A 14,469-nucleotide genomic window follows, 5' to 3' on the forward strand; every position below is an offset into this window, starting at 1 on the left:
GCATTGCGCAACCGCATAGTTGAAAGTGTGCTCTGCATTCCTCGGAGGCTTGGAATTGGCCTGGATCCAGCTGTCAAGGAGAGACTGTCTACATTCTAAAAAGCCTCACAGAGGAGGAAAAGCCCCGGAAAGAAAGGATTAAGGAGTCCTTTGCCAGTAACCTAGAGGAACACGAATGCGTAGGAACATTTCAGTAGAATTTAACTTTTAATTACATAATCAAAAACAAGAAGAGGCTTGGAAAGATCTTTTTTTTTCCAATTGAATATGTTTAAAATATGGTGTTTTATTTTTATTTATTTGTTTGCTTGCTTATTTATTTATTTAGATGCTGAGAATTAAACCCGAGAGCTTTCTATCACTGAGCTATGCCCCTAGCTTTGATTTATTTATTTATTTATTTATTTATTTATTATTTTATTTATTTATTTCGGGGGGAGCTTATATGGGTTTACTATACTCTTCCATTTTCTTTTCATTGTTTGAAGGGTTCCATAATCAAAAGTTGAGCAAAATCAACTGAAAATGGATAAGAGACTGGAACATTAGAGGAAAACAAATACAATTATAGAATGCAAGAACAAAACACATTAACAACCAGGGGCTAAGCAAAGAATCTTAAACAGAATAAAGGATCTTGATGAAGGACACGGTCTTCTAGTCAGCATCCCGCTTTTCATTTTCTTAGACGTGCATTTCATGGAACAGAGCTTTACATTTATTTGGTGGTGCTGGGGGTGGAACCCAGAGGCTTTCTACCTCCGGGCTATACTCCCAGATCTTTTTTATTTTATTTTATTTTATTTGGAAACAGGGTCTCACTAAGTTGCTGAGAGCGTCACTAAGTAGCTGAGGCTGGCTTCGAAACTGTGCGATCCTCCTGTCTCAGCCTCCCAAGCCCGGGGATTACAAGCATGCGCTGCCACGCCTGGCCAGAGCTTTACATTTTTATGAAGCCCAATTTATACTTTGATTTTAATACTTGTCTTAATGCTTTTATTGCTGGATTGTAATTATACATAATATTGAGGTTCAAAGTGATAGAAATATATACATACACAGCATTTCCCTCCCCACTTATACATATTATTGAGGTTGAAATTAGTACATTTTTACATTGTTTAATTTGAAACAGGGTCTCAATAAATTACTATGCACTGGTGTTGAACCTGAGATCCTCCTACCTCAGCCTCCCAAACACTGGGATTACATTCATGCGCCACTGCCTGGCTAAAATGTATTTGTTGTTGATGTTGTTTGTTTGTTTTTGCAGTACTAGGAATTAAATCAGAGGCATTCTTTTTTTTAATTTATTTTTATTGGTGCATTGTAATCATATATCATATTGGAATACAAGACTTGAGAGGATATACAAGCACACATCATCCAATTAGCCCTCATCCAGTCCCCATCCCATTCCCTCCCCCTCCCTAACTCTAAGCTATACCCCAGTCCTATTTTTTTTGTGTGTGTGGTACTGGGGTTCCTGGAAACCCTTCCACCTCAGGGCTATACTCCCAGATCTATTTTTTTTTTTTTTTTTTTTTGGAAACAGGGTCTCTTAAGCCAGAGAGGCTGGCTTCAAACCTGTGAGATCCTCCTGTCTCTGCCTCCCAAGCGCAGGGATTACAAGCATGCGTCACCATGCCCGGCGCTATTTTTACTCTTTATTTTGAAACAGGGTTTCACTAAGTTGTGGAGGGTCTCACTAAGTAGCTGAGACTGACTGCAAACCTGTGACCCTCCTGTCTCAGCCTCCCAATTACTGGGATTTCAAACATGCGTCACTATGCCCAGCTGAAAATGTGGTATTTTAGGGTAAGGGTTAGAAGTTTTCTCCATTTCTTATATTGAACAGTTTTATACCCATTTTACAAAAAATAAAGTGTACCTAGTGAATTTTTAAAAATTGTTTCCACACATGAAACAATAGAAATCTATATGTAATTTTAATACAGAAATTGTTTAAAATCACCAGATTAGATTCTTTTATTTCCAACAAATAATGATGAAATTAAATATCTTAATTTTTTTTGTGTGTGTGCTACTGAGGATGGAACCCAGGGGCATTCTATTTCCAAGCTACACCCCCCAGCCCTAATTTTTATTCTTTATTTTGAAATAGGGTCTTACCGAGTTGCAAAGAGCCTCACTAAGTAGCTGAGGCTGTTCGAGAACCACAATACTCCTGTCTTAGCCTCCCAAATGCTGGGATTATAAGCATATGCCACCATACCTGGTTAAATGTCTTAATTTTAAAACAAATAGCCCTTTTATCAGCTCTGTAAAAAGATATAGATATAAATTTTACATGCTACTCAAAGTAAATGTGTATGCATTCATATTATGGTTTCTTTTCCCCCTACCCTAACCCTAAAAGGTACCACCTGACTGGGAGAGAGGATCCATCCAACAAGCCAGTCAAGCCAGCCCTGATTTAAAGACAAGTCCACAAAATGGCACCACGTTCCCTTCTCCTGCAGGATATGGCCAGGGGTCACTGATAGCTGATGAGGAGTCCCAGGAGTTTGATGACTTGATATTTGCATTAAAAACTGGTATGTATGAACCCACAAACTGCAAGAGAAGTCAGCAATTTTGCTAAGATATGATTTGTATCCTCTTCTCATGATTTTTCAAAAGTATCACCAGTCACCCTTAGCATATCCTGATTCTCATGACCCATCTCTAATCCTAGAAAAATGCCAGGATATTTTGTTCTTGGCACCAAACATAACACAAACTGAAAATAATTTACAGTTTTCTTTGAAGAAAGAAAAAGACAGACTTGAAATGCACACATCTCTGTCCTGGAATCTTACTAGAACAAGATCCTATTAAGTAAAATTCAGTGTGAGACAGTTGGTAGAGATCTCACTGAGAGAGCTTTGCCTCTGAACTGCCAAAGAGACTCCTGTGTGTGTGTGTGTGTGTGTGTGTGTGTGTGTGTGTGTGTTACTGTGGATTGAACCCAGAGGCATTCTACCTTCAAGCTACACCTGCTAGCCTGATTTTATTTCTTATTTGGAAACAGGATCTCGCTAGGTTGATGAGCCTTGCCAGTTGCTGAGGTTGTCCTCAAACCTGTGATCCTCCTATCTCAGTCTCCCAAGTACTGGGATTGCAGGCCTGTACAACCATGCCCTGCTTTTCTTATAGAGTATTTTACAAGCAGAAATGTCCAAAGGCAACATAATGAGCAATGTGCAATTCCTTAGTTTCAAAGTGTCATGTGAATACTGTATTTCATTGACTTTATGTGTATATGGTCAATCCCACTCAACCTGTGACCCCAATGAGTAGCTCTTACAGAGAAGAGGAATATAGTTCTCTAGACCCCAATTCATCTGCAGGTGATGCTGGAAATATTCTAAGTCACACAAAGGATCATCGGAAACCCAGATGCTCCCAGAGAAAATAGTTAATATTATTTTTCTAGTGTCTTGAAATCTACATTAATAGGATAGATATGATAGATGCTTTATTTGTCAAAAATTTATTTTAATGTTAAAAGATGATCATAAAATAATTTCAGGTATCTTCAAGTCCTATATGAAGGCATTGTACCTCTGAACTACACCCCAACCCTTTTTATTTATTTTTTTTTTGTTTTGAAATAGCATCTTGTTTGGTTGCTTAGAGTCTCATTACTTGATGAGGCTGTCCTCAAACCTACAATCCTCCTGTTTTAGCCTCTCAAGTACTGGGATTCCAAGAGTATACCACCATTCCTGGCCTATATGCAGTTTAAACATTTTTCCCTGAGAAAAATGTCAAACCGTCAACTGTTATAAAAAATTCCAGTGAAATTTTATTGTAGAGTTTCTTTTCATTGGTGCTAGGGATTGAACCCAGGGCCTTGCACATACTATGCAAATGTTCTACTCCAGGCTACACCCAAACCCACCAGGGAACATTTAATTCCTAGATATTCAAGCAAGCAAGAAGATAAGTCCATGCTCAAATGAACTTATTTAAATATTTATTCAAAAGTGTATTTCAGGCCGAGTGTGATGGTACATGATTGTCATCTCAGTACTTGGGAGGCTAAAACAGAAGGATCACAGGTTCGAGGACTGCCTCAGTAACTTAGTCCAACTGTCTCTCAATATAAAAATAAAAAGGGCTGGGGGTAGAGTTCATAGATAGAATGTCCCTGGGTTCAATCCCGGTACCAACAACAAAAAAAATCAATTTCATTATATTACAGTTTGATTATTAGCCCATAAAGTATATTGTTTTGCTGGAACTTTTTATCGTTGTAAAAAAAAGTTACATTATATATTAAGACTTATAAAAACTTCCTAGGAATAACATCATATTTTTATATCTCACATCTTTCAATTTGCCCATCTTCAGGTGATTAACAATGATGACTCCACAGAGCACATCAAGGCCCCCTGGCTTTTGTTCCGTCCTCTCAACCAGAATGTCACGGTATTTCACCAGTCCTGTTAAGAATAGCAAATCCCACAGAAACAAATCAGAACTGACCCTTCATTTACAATAGTGCTTTATGTAAATAAAACCATGGTAGAAACTGTGGAGAAATAATGAATGAATGAATGAATGAATGAATGAATGAATGAAACTTGGAGCTTGGTAGGAGGACTACAAACATGAGGTAAGGAAGAATAAAATTAGTGATGCAGAGAGTTGTATGTTATTGAGGAGATCAAGGTGGGAACTTTCTCGTTGGATTCTTCGGGAATATGTAGGTTCTAAAAAGGTATGGAATGGAGGGAGGGCATTATAAACTGAGAGAACAGAATGAGTCAAAGTACAGAGGTTTAACAATGTGCCGCCTGTTTGGGGAGAAGTAACACTATGGAGAAGAGGGAGACAGGAGCTGGGTGGCGGGAGGCTAGCCAGGTGGTTCCCCTGCAGTCAGGAACCCACGAGAGCTCTGCAGTTGGGTTTCAGCAGATGCCTTCTTAAGCTACTTACAGCCGGGCGTGGTGGCGCACGCTTGTAATCCCCGCACTTGGGAGGCGGAGACAGGAGGATCGCGCGGGTTCGAAGCCAGCCACGCTGGCGTAAGAGACCCTGTCTCAAAAATATAAAATAGGTCTGGGAGTGTAGCCCGGAGGTAGAAGGGCTTCCAGGAACCCCAGAACCACCAAAAAAAAAAAAAAAAAGCTACTTACAGTCACTCCTAGAGTACCTTGACCAAGTATACGTGTGTAATGGCAGAGATTCATAATTCAGATTACCATTTTATCAGCTCTACCAATCCAAAGAGACCTGCTTCACTTCATTCAACCTGGTGTTTCTGGAGCACACCGAGTGGTGGGTTCATCTGAGAGCAGCTGACCACTTGCTGAGACTTCTGCATGATATTGAAATGCTCTTGGGTTGTCATGGCCAGGGGTGAGACTCCACACACAATGAGTCAAGCCAGGGAGGTCACGGAGGAGAGGTGTGGCACGTTCCCCCGGCTTCTGCGGCAGAATAACTTTCATGATAATAGGATGGTACATCTAGAAGCAGCATCAGAGAAGCTGGGAGGCTATTACCATGGTATGAGGGAATAAGGCTGAGGGAGTGAAAACAAGTGAGAAGAACAGAAGAGGATGCTGAGGAAGGATGAAGAGGGCAAATGGGAGAGCTCCTGCGGTGGCTCCGGACCACTCAGGAGGAGTAGGTGCACATTTGCTTTGTTTTGACTTGATTTTCTTATTTGAACGAATTTATTTTTATTCAACATACATTTATTGCATGCTGATTCTATAAACGATGTTACACAGTACTAAACAAAAGAGAAAGAATGCTAGATTCAGTAGAAGCAGAAACAGCATTGGATAAAAACGTCCCACCAATTCTCAGGAAAATGATTAGATCAGAACTTTCCTAATAAGTTAAAAGTGGTTGGGCATGGTTGCACACACTTGTAATTTCAGTACTTGGGAGGCTGACACAAGAGAATCACAGGCTTGAAGTTAGTTAGGAAGTTAGCAAGGCCCTCTTTAGTTTAGTGAAACTATTTCAAAATAAAAAAGTAGGACTAGAGAATGTCACTCAGAGAAGGAATGCCCCTGGGTTCAATCCCCTGTGACACACACACACACACACACACACACACACACACTCACACACATAAAGAAAGAAAAAATTGCACAGAAAAATTCTTTCTTAGCTGGGAGTAGTGGCGCACACTTGTAATCCCAGCATTTGGGAGGCTGAGACAGGAGGATCTGGGTTCGCAGGCAGCCTCAGCTACTTAGTGAGGCTCGTTGCAACTTAGTGAGACCCTGTTTCAAAATAAAGAATAAAAAAAAGTTGGGCTGGGGGTATAGCTCGGAGGTAGAATGACGCTGGGTTCCATCCCCAGTACTGCAAAAAAAGAAAAGGAAAAATTCTGTCTTAAAATGAAATAATTAAATGTACTTTTTATGATTTTGATTTTCATTTATACTGTTATTGGTGCATGCATTGTAATTATACATCATAGTGAGATTCAAAGTGATACATAAATATGCACACACATCCCTTGGTGCGTTCCCTCGGTGTCCTACCTTACTCTCTATTTCTCCCTCCCACACATCTTAGTGAAATTGGTAGTGATACCTTCATGTATGGAGCACTAGTTTGTTGATTTTCTTACAGGGGGAAATAAATGAATTCAGGCATAGACACACTGGACCTATGTCTCCTGAGTTTTCAGGTTGCAATCCTAGGTGAGGGGGGGACCAGGGTGGAAGACAGCATTTGAAAAGCATCAACTGGGAAATTATAGTTACAGCCATGGAAATGAATAATATATCTAGGAGAGGGTAGAAAGAAAAGAGATGAGGAGGGGAAGAAACAGACAAGAAGGGAAGGAAGAGAAACAAAAACAACATCCCAGATAATAACTGTATTAAAGAATGAATACAAAGTCAGGCGGGGGACCAATGCCTGTAATCCCAGTATTTGGGAGGCTGAGACAGGAGCATGAGAAGTTCAAGATTAACCTCCGCAGTTACCAAGACTCTGAGCAACCAGCAACACCCTGTTTCAAAACAAGACAAAATTTTAAAAGTGCTGGAGTGTAGCTTAGAGGTAGAATGCCGCCTGGCATGGTAGCACACATACCTGTAATCCCAGGACTTTGGAGGCTGAGCCAGAAGGATTGCAAGTTTGAGATCAGCCTCAGCAACATAGCAAGATTCTCAGCAACCTAGTGACACCCTGTTTCAAAACAAAAAAATATAAAGGGTAGGGGATGTAGCTTGGAGCTAGAATGTCCCTGGGTTCAGTCCTCAGTGAGAGAGAGAGAGAGAGAGAGAGAGAAAGAGAGAGAGTAGAAAGAAAGAAGGAAGAAGAAGAGGAGGAGGAGGAGGTGGAGGAGGAGGAGGAGGAGAAGGAAGGAGGAGGAGGAGGAGGAGGAGGAGGAGGAGGAGAAGGAAGAGGAGGGAGGGGAGGGGGAGGGGGTAGGGAAAGGAAGGGAAGGGAGGAGAGGAGAGAGAGAGAATAGGAGAGAGACCATAGAGATACTCTAGCAAAGTAGAAAGAAAACTAAAGAGGATAGAGAGTTTTGGGAGACATGGAATGATCATCTGCATTAAACACCCATTAGAGTCAGATTACAAATCGTGCTCAGGGCACACTCTCCCCAGACTCTACACAGTGTTGTCGGTTGTCGAGGTCTAACAATGGAAACAAAACAAAATTCTTGGAGCATAATTAAATTAGATCCGCGTGCTATATATATATATATATATATATATATATGTAATGAGTATTAAATGCATTTGGTTCAGGAATGTGTGGAATGACTTGCTTACTTATAGATTTAGGTTAGCATTCCTTAGAGTTCCCTGAACTCATTAGGAAGTAAATACTTTGAGAGATCAAAATAACAATCTCTCACATTGTTCCCTTGTATTTTTAGAAAAGACACTATAATAATCAAGTGCTACCTCTGCCCAGAGGTGCTTCATCATGGGATAGGGTCAAACACAGGAGCAGTCCTCATGCCATCCCGTGATCTCTAGGCCAGATTCGGCCAAACAAGGTGTTTCCTCTGACTCATATGACATTTTAGTGTTATTTTTAACTAAGGTTAAGATTTCAGAGATACCCATAAAGTCCAGAATTTTAAGCAACCGGGTACTTGAAATCTAGCATAACATTGCTTAATGAGAGCTGAGTAAGGCTGCCCCCTTGGACAGAGCTTGGTTTGTTCAGTGCCCGCTATACTCATGTCACTGGTTTATTTGAGTTTTAAACCCTGGGCCATCTCAGGGTTATATTCACTATGGCCCATTCTAAGTCAAGTACAGCAGACAGTAGGCCTTGTGAGTTGGTCTTCTTTAAACCCCTAAACAACTTTAAAAGTTCTCTGCCCTTTGCACATATGTAAATTAGCATCTAATGTTTTACATTATAAATATAAATAGAATCAAATAATATATAGTTCACTATATAATAAATTGTGGTGTATTTAAAACAAAAAAAAAATATTTTATTTTTTGGTACTAGGGTTTGAACTCAGGGGCATTCTTCTCTGAAGTACACCCTCAGCCCGTTTTACTTTCTGTTTTGAAACAGGACCTATCTAGTTTGCTCAGCATCTCACTAAATTGCTGGGGCTAGGCTCAAACCTGTGATCTTATTGTTTCAGCCTCCCAAGTACTGGGATTACAGGCATTCACCACCATGCTTGGCTAAGCATTTCTTTTATAGAAAGAAATGGAAATTTTACATCATCCTCATTTCTCTGAAAACTTGTATTTCCATTGTGCTCTCTCCACGGAATTTTATACATAAGAAGAATACAGATGGAAGTTAAAGATAGAGGAATGTATTCCCTTAACCTATCTTCCCATCCTACCTTTATGAAAAGGCCTCATGTGCCTTCAGTTAAAGGAATCTCAACTTGAAGCCTTTGTTTCAAGTCAGGGGCCTTCTGTACTCCAAAGCCACCAACCTAGAGCAACACGTGGCACTAGCTTGTGGGGATGTGGGAGCAGCCAGCTCCCAGACTCACCACTGGCTTCATGCAAATCACTTACCGCATCTTCTCATCTCCCCTAACTGGGCTGGACTTCTCTTTTCCCTTCCACCTCAAAAATCCTACATTGCAAAGATTTTCTTATTTTCATATAACAGTGTCTACAGGATCCCTACTTTTTTTACTTAAGACCACAGCAGTCTCCTACAGAATCCTTCCTGCGCCCCAGACTCTGTGGCAGGCCTCCCAGTGTTCATCAGATTTGCAGCTGACCTTAGAGAATAATGGAAATTGAGACAAAAATGGGTGTTTGGTATTCAATAGCCATTCTTTTTAATCTTCTTTTTAGTTTTAGGATCATTCATAGTAATGTATACCATGAACATGAGCAGGCTGTAAAATGTTTTACCACAGTTTTCATATTTGAGTAGAATAATCTTAAGGACTCAAACCTTTGAAGTAAAAAGCATCCATCCCTATTTTTGGGACCTCAGCACTGTGTTAGCTTCAGGTAGGAAGAAGTTTGTTTGTCCTTCTTTGCTTGCATCAGCTGTTCATCGAGTGTCCTATGTGTACATCCCTTCCCCCAATTCCTGCACTAAAATAAGTGACAGGGAACATATAATAGCCAAGACAGAGCTGAATAATTCAGAAGTAAGTAAGGTAGGCAGCATGATCCTTCTAAGCACACATTTCACATAGAAACAGAAAGAGTGGCCAGGTGATAAGTTGAAATAAGAATTGGTTGGGCCTAGCTCTAGGACAAAGCTATGTTCTGAAAAAAAAAAAAAAAACTAGGATTCATCTCAGGAACTTATTATAAGATACCTCAGTCGATGCTCCAAATGGGATGGCTGGTTGGATGGATGTGTGAGTTGATGGATGGATGATTTTCAGGAAGGGGGATTAAGGAGGCCTCTCAATAGCTATCAATACCATTTTCTGTGCCCTTTAATAACTCATAGAACTCATTATCTTTTCATCAGTACTTCAACATCTAAGTATTTTAGTATGTGCTCAAATTTCTCCATTATAATGTGGAGTTATCCCTGTTTCCCCCTAGTTGATTATATATTGGGCAGCTCTGTTACTTAGCCCTTCAGCTCCTGCTTGCGCAGGTCAAGAGGCTGTGGGCCTCAGGATCTCAGTTACCTTCTCTAGAATGGCCACTCTCTTATTAGTTTGGTGAGGTTCACCCAAATTGGACAGTCCCCTGTCTCCTGGTAGAGAAGCGTAGGCCCTTTGTCCCTTAAAGGCCTGAAGGCAAACCCAGATGTTACCTCTAAGAGCCAGATGGATGTCATGCAGGTTGAGGAGGGCTTGTAGAGAACAGGGACAAAAGGGAGGCGGGTGTCATAGGTTTGATGATGATGATGATTTGCATTGCTGAACTGTAGACTCAATGTTGCCAATATTTATTTTTTGATGAGAAATAGATAATCTTATTTTTTAAATGTTAAGTGTACTACTTCTTCAATTTTAGATGCTTCCTAAATTTTACAAATGCACTGTCACTGGAAATATTCTAGTTCTTAACTTGAGGAAAGAGATCACGGGTGCTTATGAAACATTTTATTTCATGACCTTATCTATAGGGGAGCCATAAAACTTATCCAAATCAGGGAAATTTGGAAGAGTCAAGGGAATATGATTAATAATTTTGTCAGGTGTACAGACTTTTCAAATATCGCGTGCTCAAGCTTCCAAGTTTGGATGAATGGTAAAAGAAGTGCTTGTAACATGATGCAGAGAGGGCGCCTTGAAGGATCCATGGAAGGACACTTAGGCTGTAACTAAGTTTACTTAGGACTAGTTAGCAGACCGATCAGTTCCAGAGAAGGTTCTCCAATGGGCAAGCATTAGAATACACCTGTTTGGTATAGTAGAGCCAGATTCTAGCATCTGAAAAGCCAAAGCAGAAGGTACCAAACTTGATGCAGAAGGCAGCAGGGACTACTATTTGTTTGGAGAAGAAGAAGGCAGGAAAACACAGTCTGCTCTAGAGGAACAGCAGGTGCTAAGATGGAAGAGGCATTTCCAAGAAGTAGAAAGCAGAGCTTAGCTTATTAACACATTCAACAGACATCTTTAAAAGATTTGTACCAGTGCATCCTGACTAGACATCATGGTGAGGTTTGAAGTGCTATAGACTTGCATGCTCACAGGACTCGGTGTGTTTCCCTTCCAATACCACCTTGCTACCCGCCCTCCCTATGCATGTTAATGAGACTGGTAATGATACCTTCATTGCATGGACAGAGCATGATTTGAACTGATTCTTTCATCAGTTCTTTTCCCCCTCCCCGCCTCCTTCTCTCATCCCCTTTCACTGTACTATTAGTCTTTCCTCAATTAACTGAAGTCTTTTTTGTTTCCTATTTTTCTCTGTAGCTTCTACATATGAGAGAAAACATTTGACCTTTGACTTTCTGAGACTGGCTGATCTCAGCCTAATATTCTCAACGAACATTTACTGAAATCATGCGGTGTTCTAGGCACTCAACTATGAGATATGAGACAGAAATAGAAAGGACCTAAGCCCGTGGGGGAGGCAGGGATTTTAAAAAGGAACCATCATGTTTCCCCAAGGCAACAATACCTGAGTTGAGATTTGAAGGAATCATGGAACTTCCTTGAAACAGATTAAGAGGATGGGAAGTGAGAAGCTCTTCCTAAGCAAAAGTGTCAGGAAAACAATGTGGCATGAATAAAAGAGTGGCTCAGAAATGCTCGCGGGACAGCCAGGCTTGGTGGTACACATTTGTAATCCCAGTACTTGGGAGGCAGAGACAGGAGAATCACAGGTTCAAGGCCAGCTTCAACGACTTAGCAAGCCCTTCAGCAACTTAGCAAGAACCTGTTTCAAAATAGGGCTGAGGGTATAACTCAGATGTAGGATGCCCCATATTCAATCCCCAGAACCGCCCAAAAAGGGGGGCTAGAGAGCAAGCAATGGTCAGCCAGATCCTGGTGGCTTTGAAGCAGGGCTTGAGACAAGGCTTCTGGTATAAGCCAGCAGGAAGAGATGTGAAAGAAAGCAGAAGAGCTCAGGAAAGGGCCCTCAGATCAGAGAGCAGGAAGGAAGTGGAGTTTTAACAGCAGCCTTTAGCAGAGAGGGTGGGAAGGACAGAGGCCCAGGAGTGGGAGTGCTTGGCTAGAAGAAGCATTAGTGGGTTCCTACTTCCTTCTCCAAATAGGTTAAGCTAAATTCACCATCTTCTCAGAGCTACCAACTCTGCAGAATCGAGTTCCTCCATCACAGTCACAGAGGGACGTCTCAGCTGAGGGCAACTAGTTTTTCACTTTGCTTTTGGTTTGCAGAGTCTGGTGCCAGACAGACGGAGAGGAGCTGGGATCTGTGACCTCTGGTGATTCACCCAAGTGCATCCTTTGACCACATCCTCATTTTCTCTCTCTTACACACACACACACACACACACACACACACACACACACACACACACACAGAGGGGGGATAGGACACACAAGAGAGTTTATACCATCCTTGACATTACAGAAAATTGGGTGTTTGTCTAGCATAGTTTTCCGAATTTTGAAAAACAATATTTTTTAAAAGCAACGAATAGTGACACTTCCTCAAAAGAAAGATTCTGGGTGCTGTCTGTAGGTAACAGCAGCTTACCTTCATGAGATTCTTGTCTGGGCACCGTGGTACATAATTATCATTACCTTGGGATCACATCTGATCATTCAAAACCTGTGTCTGCTGGGCCCTGAAGGGAATCAAGATGTTCTCCAGGGCCTGCCTTTCTTCAGAGATCATTGACCAACACTGAATATCTGCTGACTGAGCTGCTGGATTCAGAGGAAGTTGTGGGGTGGGATGTTCTATGTTTTCTTTCTGTGTGTGTGTGTGTGTGTGTGTGTGTGTGTGTGTACGTGCATGCACACGCATTACTTCTGATTGAATGCAGGGGTACTCTACCACTGAGCTACACTCTCAACTCTTTATTTTGAAATTGGATGTCACTAAGTTGCCCAAGCTGGCCTCAAACCTGTGACCCTCCTGTCTCAGTCTCCAGACTGCTGGAATCCCAGGTGTGTGCCACGGCACCCGACTGGTGTTATGTTTTCTAGCAACAAATCCTACCCCTCTGCTGAAAAGAAATCTGATAACCTGCCAGATTTTCCTATTTCAACAAGCCATTAACAGGAGTGCTGTTCTTGGTGGTAAGTTAAACACGTTCAGTACGTGGAAGCAAAAAAGGGAAAAGACCCCACAAATTTGCATCTTTAGACAATAATTTCTATTCTAAAAACTACCAAGGTCAATTTCAAGTATAGTTGCATAATTGTTAGGCATTAATATCTATTCTAAATGTGTAGTGAATTTTCTTACTGACATAGAAGCAAACATGTTTCAGCTTAATGTGCTATGATCCTCCATAGTCCACAGCCTTGACTTCGGTTCTGGATGTCGTGGCCTTTAGAGTCTGTTCTTCTTTTTCCTTGCAGGTGCTGGCCTCAGCGTCAGTGACAATGAGTCTGGCCACGACAGCCAGGAGGGAGGCACCTTGACTGACTCACAGATCGTAGAGCTCAGGAGGATACCCATTGCTGACACCCACCTCTAGGGCCTCACCAACCGTTAGGACGAGGCTGCTTTCCTACTGTCTTGACTTGTACTACAACTCTATTCAATTGCGTAATGGGGATTGTATTGTGAGTTGTATTGATTAACGTACAAGTTACTGTCATATTTGGAATATAAATTACTTTTATTTGTGCAACCTGAAAATTCACTGGTATCATGAAATACCGGATCTATTTAGGTCAATTAATAGGCTATAAATATTCCAAGAATCTTAGTTGATTTTTAACCCTCCTACGTGGCTAACATTGTTTAATGAAAGTAATAATAAAAATAATAGAATTCACTTGGTATCATCCAGACTCATTATTTATTAGTGTGTATGGGGTACTGGGATCAAACCCAGGGGCATTCTACCTGTGATCTATACTTCTAACCCTGTTACTTTTTTTTTTTTTTTTTTACTTTGAAAGAGTCTTGCTAAGTTGCTGAAGCTAGCCTCCAATCTGCTGTCCTCCTGTTTCACCCTCCCAAGTGCTAGGATTACAGGCATGCACCACCACACCTGCAGGCTCACTATTTAGGTTGAAATGTTGCACATGGGCAAAAAAAAATCAAAGTCTGTCTGGACTATGTCAAGCACCTGTGTCCTCTAACAGGATTATTTGATCCAGATTCAAGCCTTCAGTGCATCTAGAAGACTTCAATTCCTGAGATCTGTACATTTCTGGTGCGCTGATGGTCCTGCACCTAAGTGCTGACAGGGGATGCTGCGGTTGGCATTGCCTTTCATTAACAGTATGTATTTCTGCTCATTCTGAAATCAGGGATCTGAATTCTTTCCAGAATGAATGTTCTGTCCTCTGTTAAAAATAACTCCACCATGTCCTTTCGCACAGCTAAGAAGAGGATCATTCAAACAGTGCAGAGTTTGTTTTGGAGAAAAATTTCTTGGTTTGGCTTTTTCAGTCTTTCTTTGTCT

The 14,469-nt window shown here is 41.1% G+C and overlaps 1 protein-coding gene across 1 annotated transcript in view; it reads left to right on the plus strand.

Moving 5' to 3' along the window:
* Positions 1–13,530, plus strand: part of ADGRV1 (adhesion G protein-coupled receptor V1) — a gene marked incomplete at both ends in the record, with an annotated part of 566,633 nt that extends 553,103 nt beyond the window's left edge. Inside the window, 2 exons of the mRNA XM_080707128.1 lie at positions 2,381–2,558; positions 13,412–13,530. Of these exons, the coding sequence (XP_080563254.1) occupies positions 2,381–2,558; positions 13,412–13,530 (297 nt within the window). The remainder of the gene's footprint in view (positions 1–2,380; positions 2,559–13,411) is intronic.
* Between the last annotated feature and the right edge of the window lie 939 nt (positions 13,531–14,469).

This window comes from Muscardinus avellanarius (genome assembly GCF_963383645.1).
Source record: "Muscardinus avellanarius genome assembly, chromosome: 1".
In the NCBI taxonomy this organism is placed as follows: domain Eukaryota; kingdom Metazoa; phylum Chordata; class Mammalia; order Rodentia; family Gliridae; genus Muscardinus; species Muscardinus avellanarius.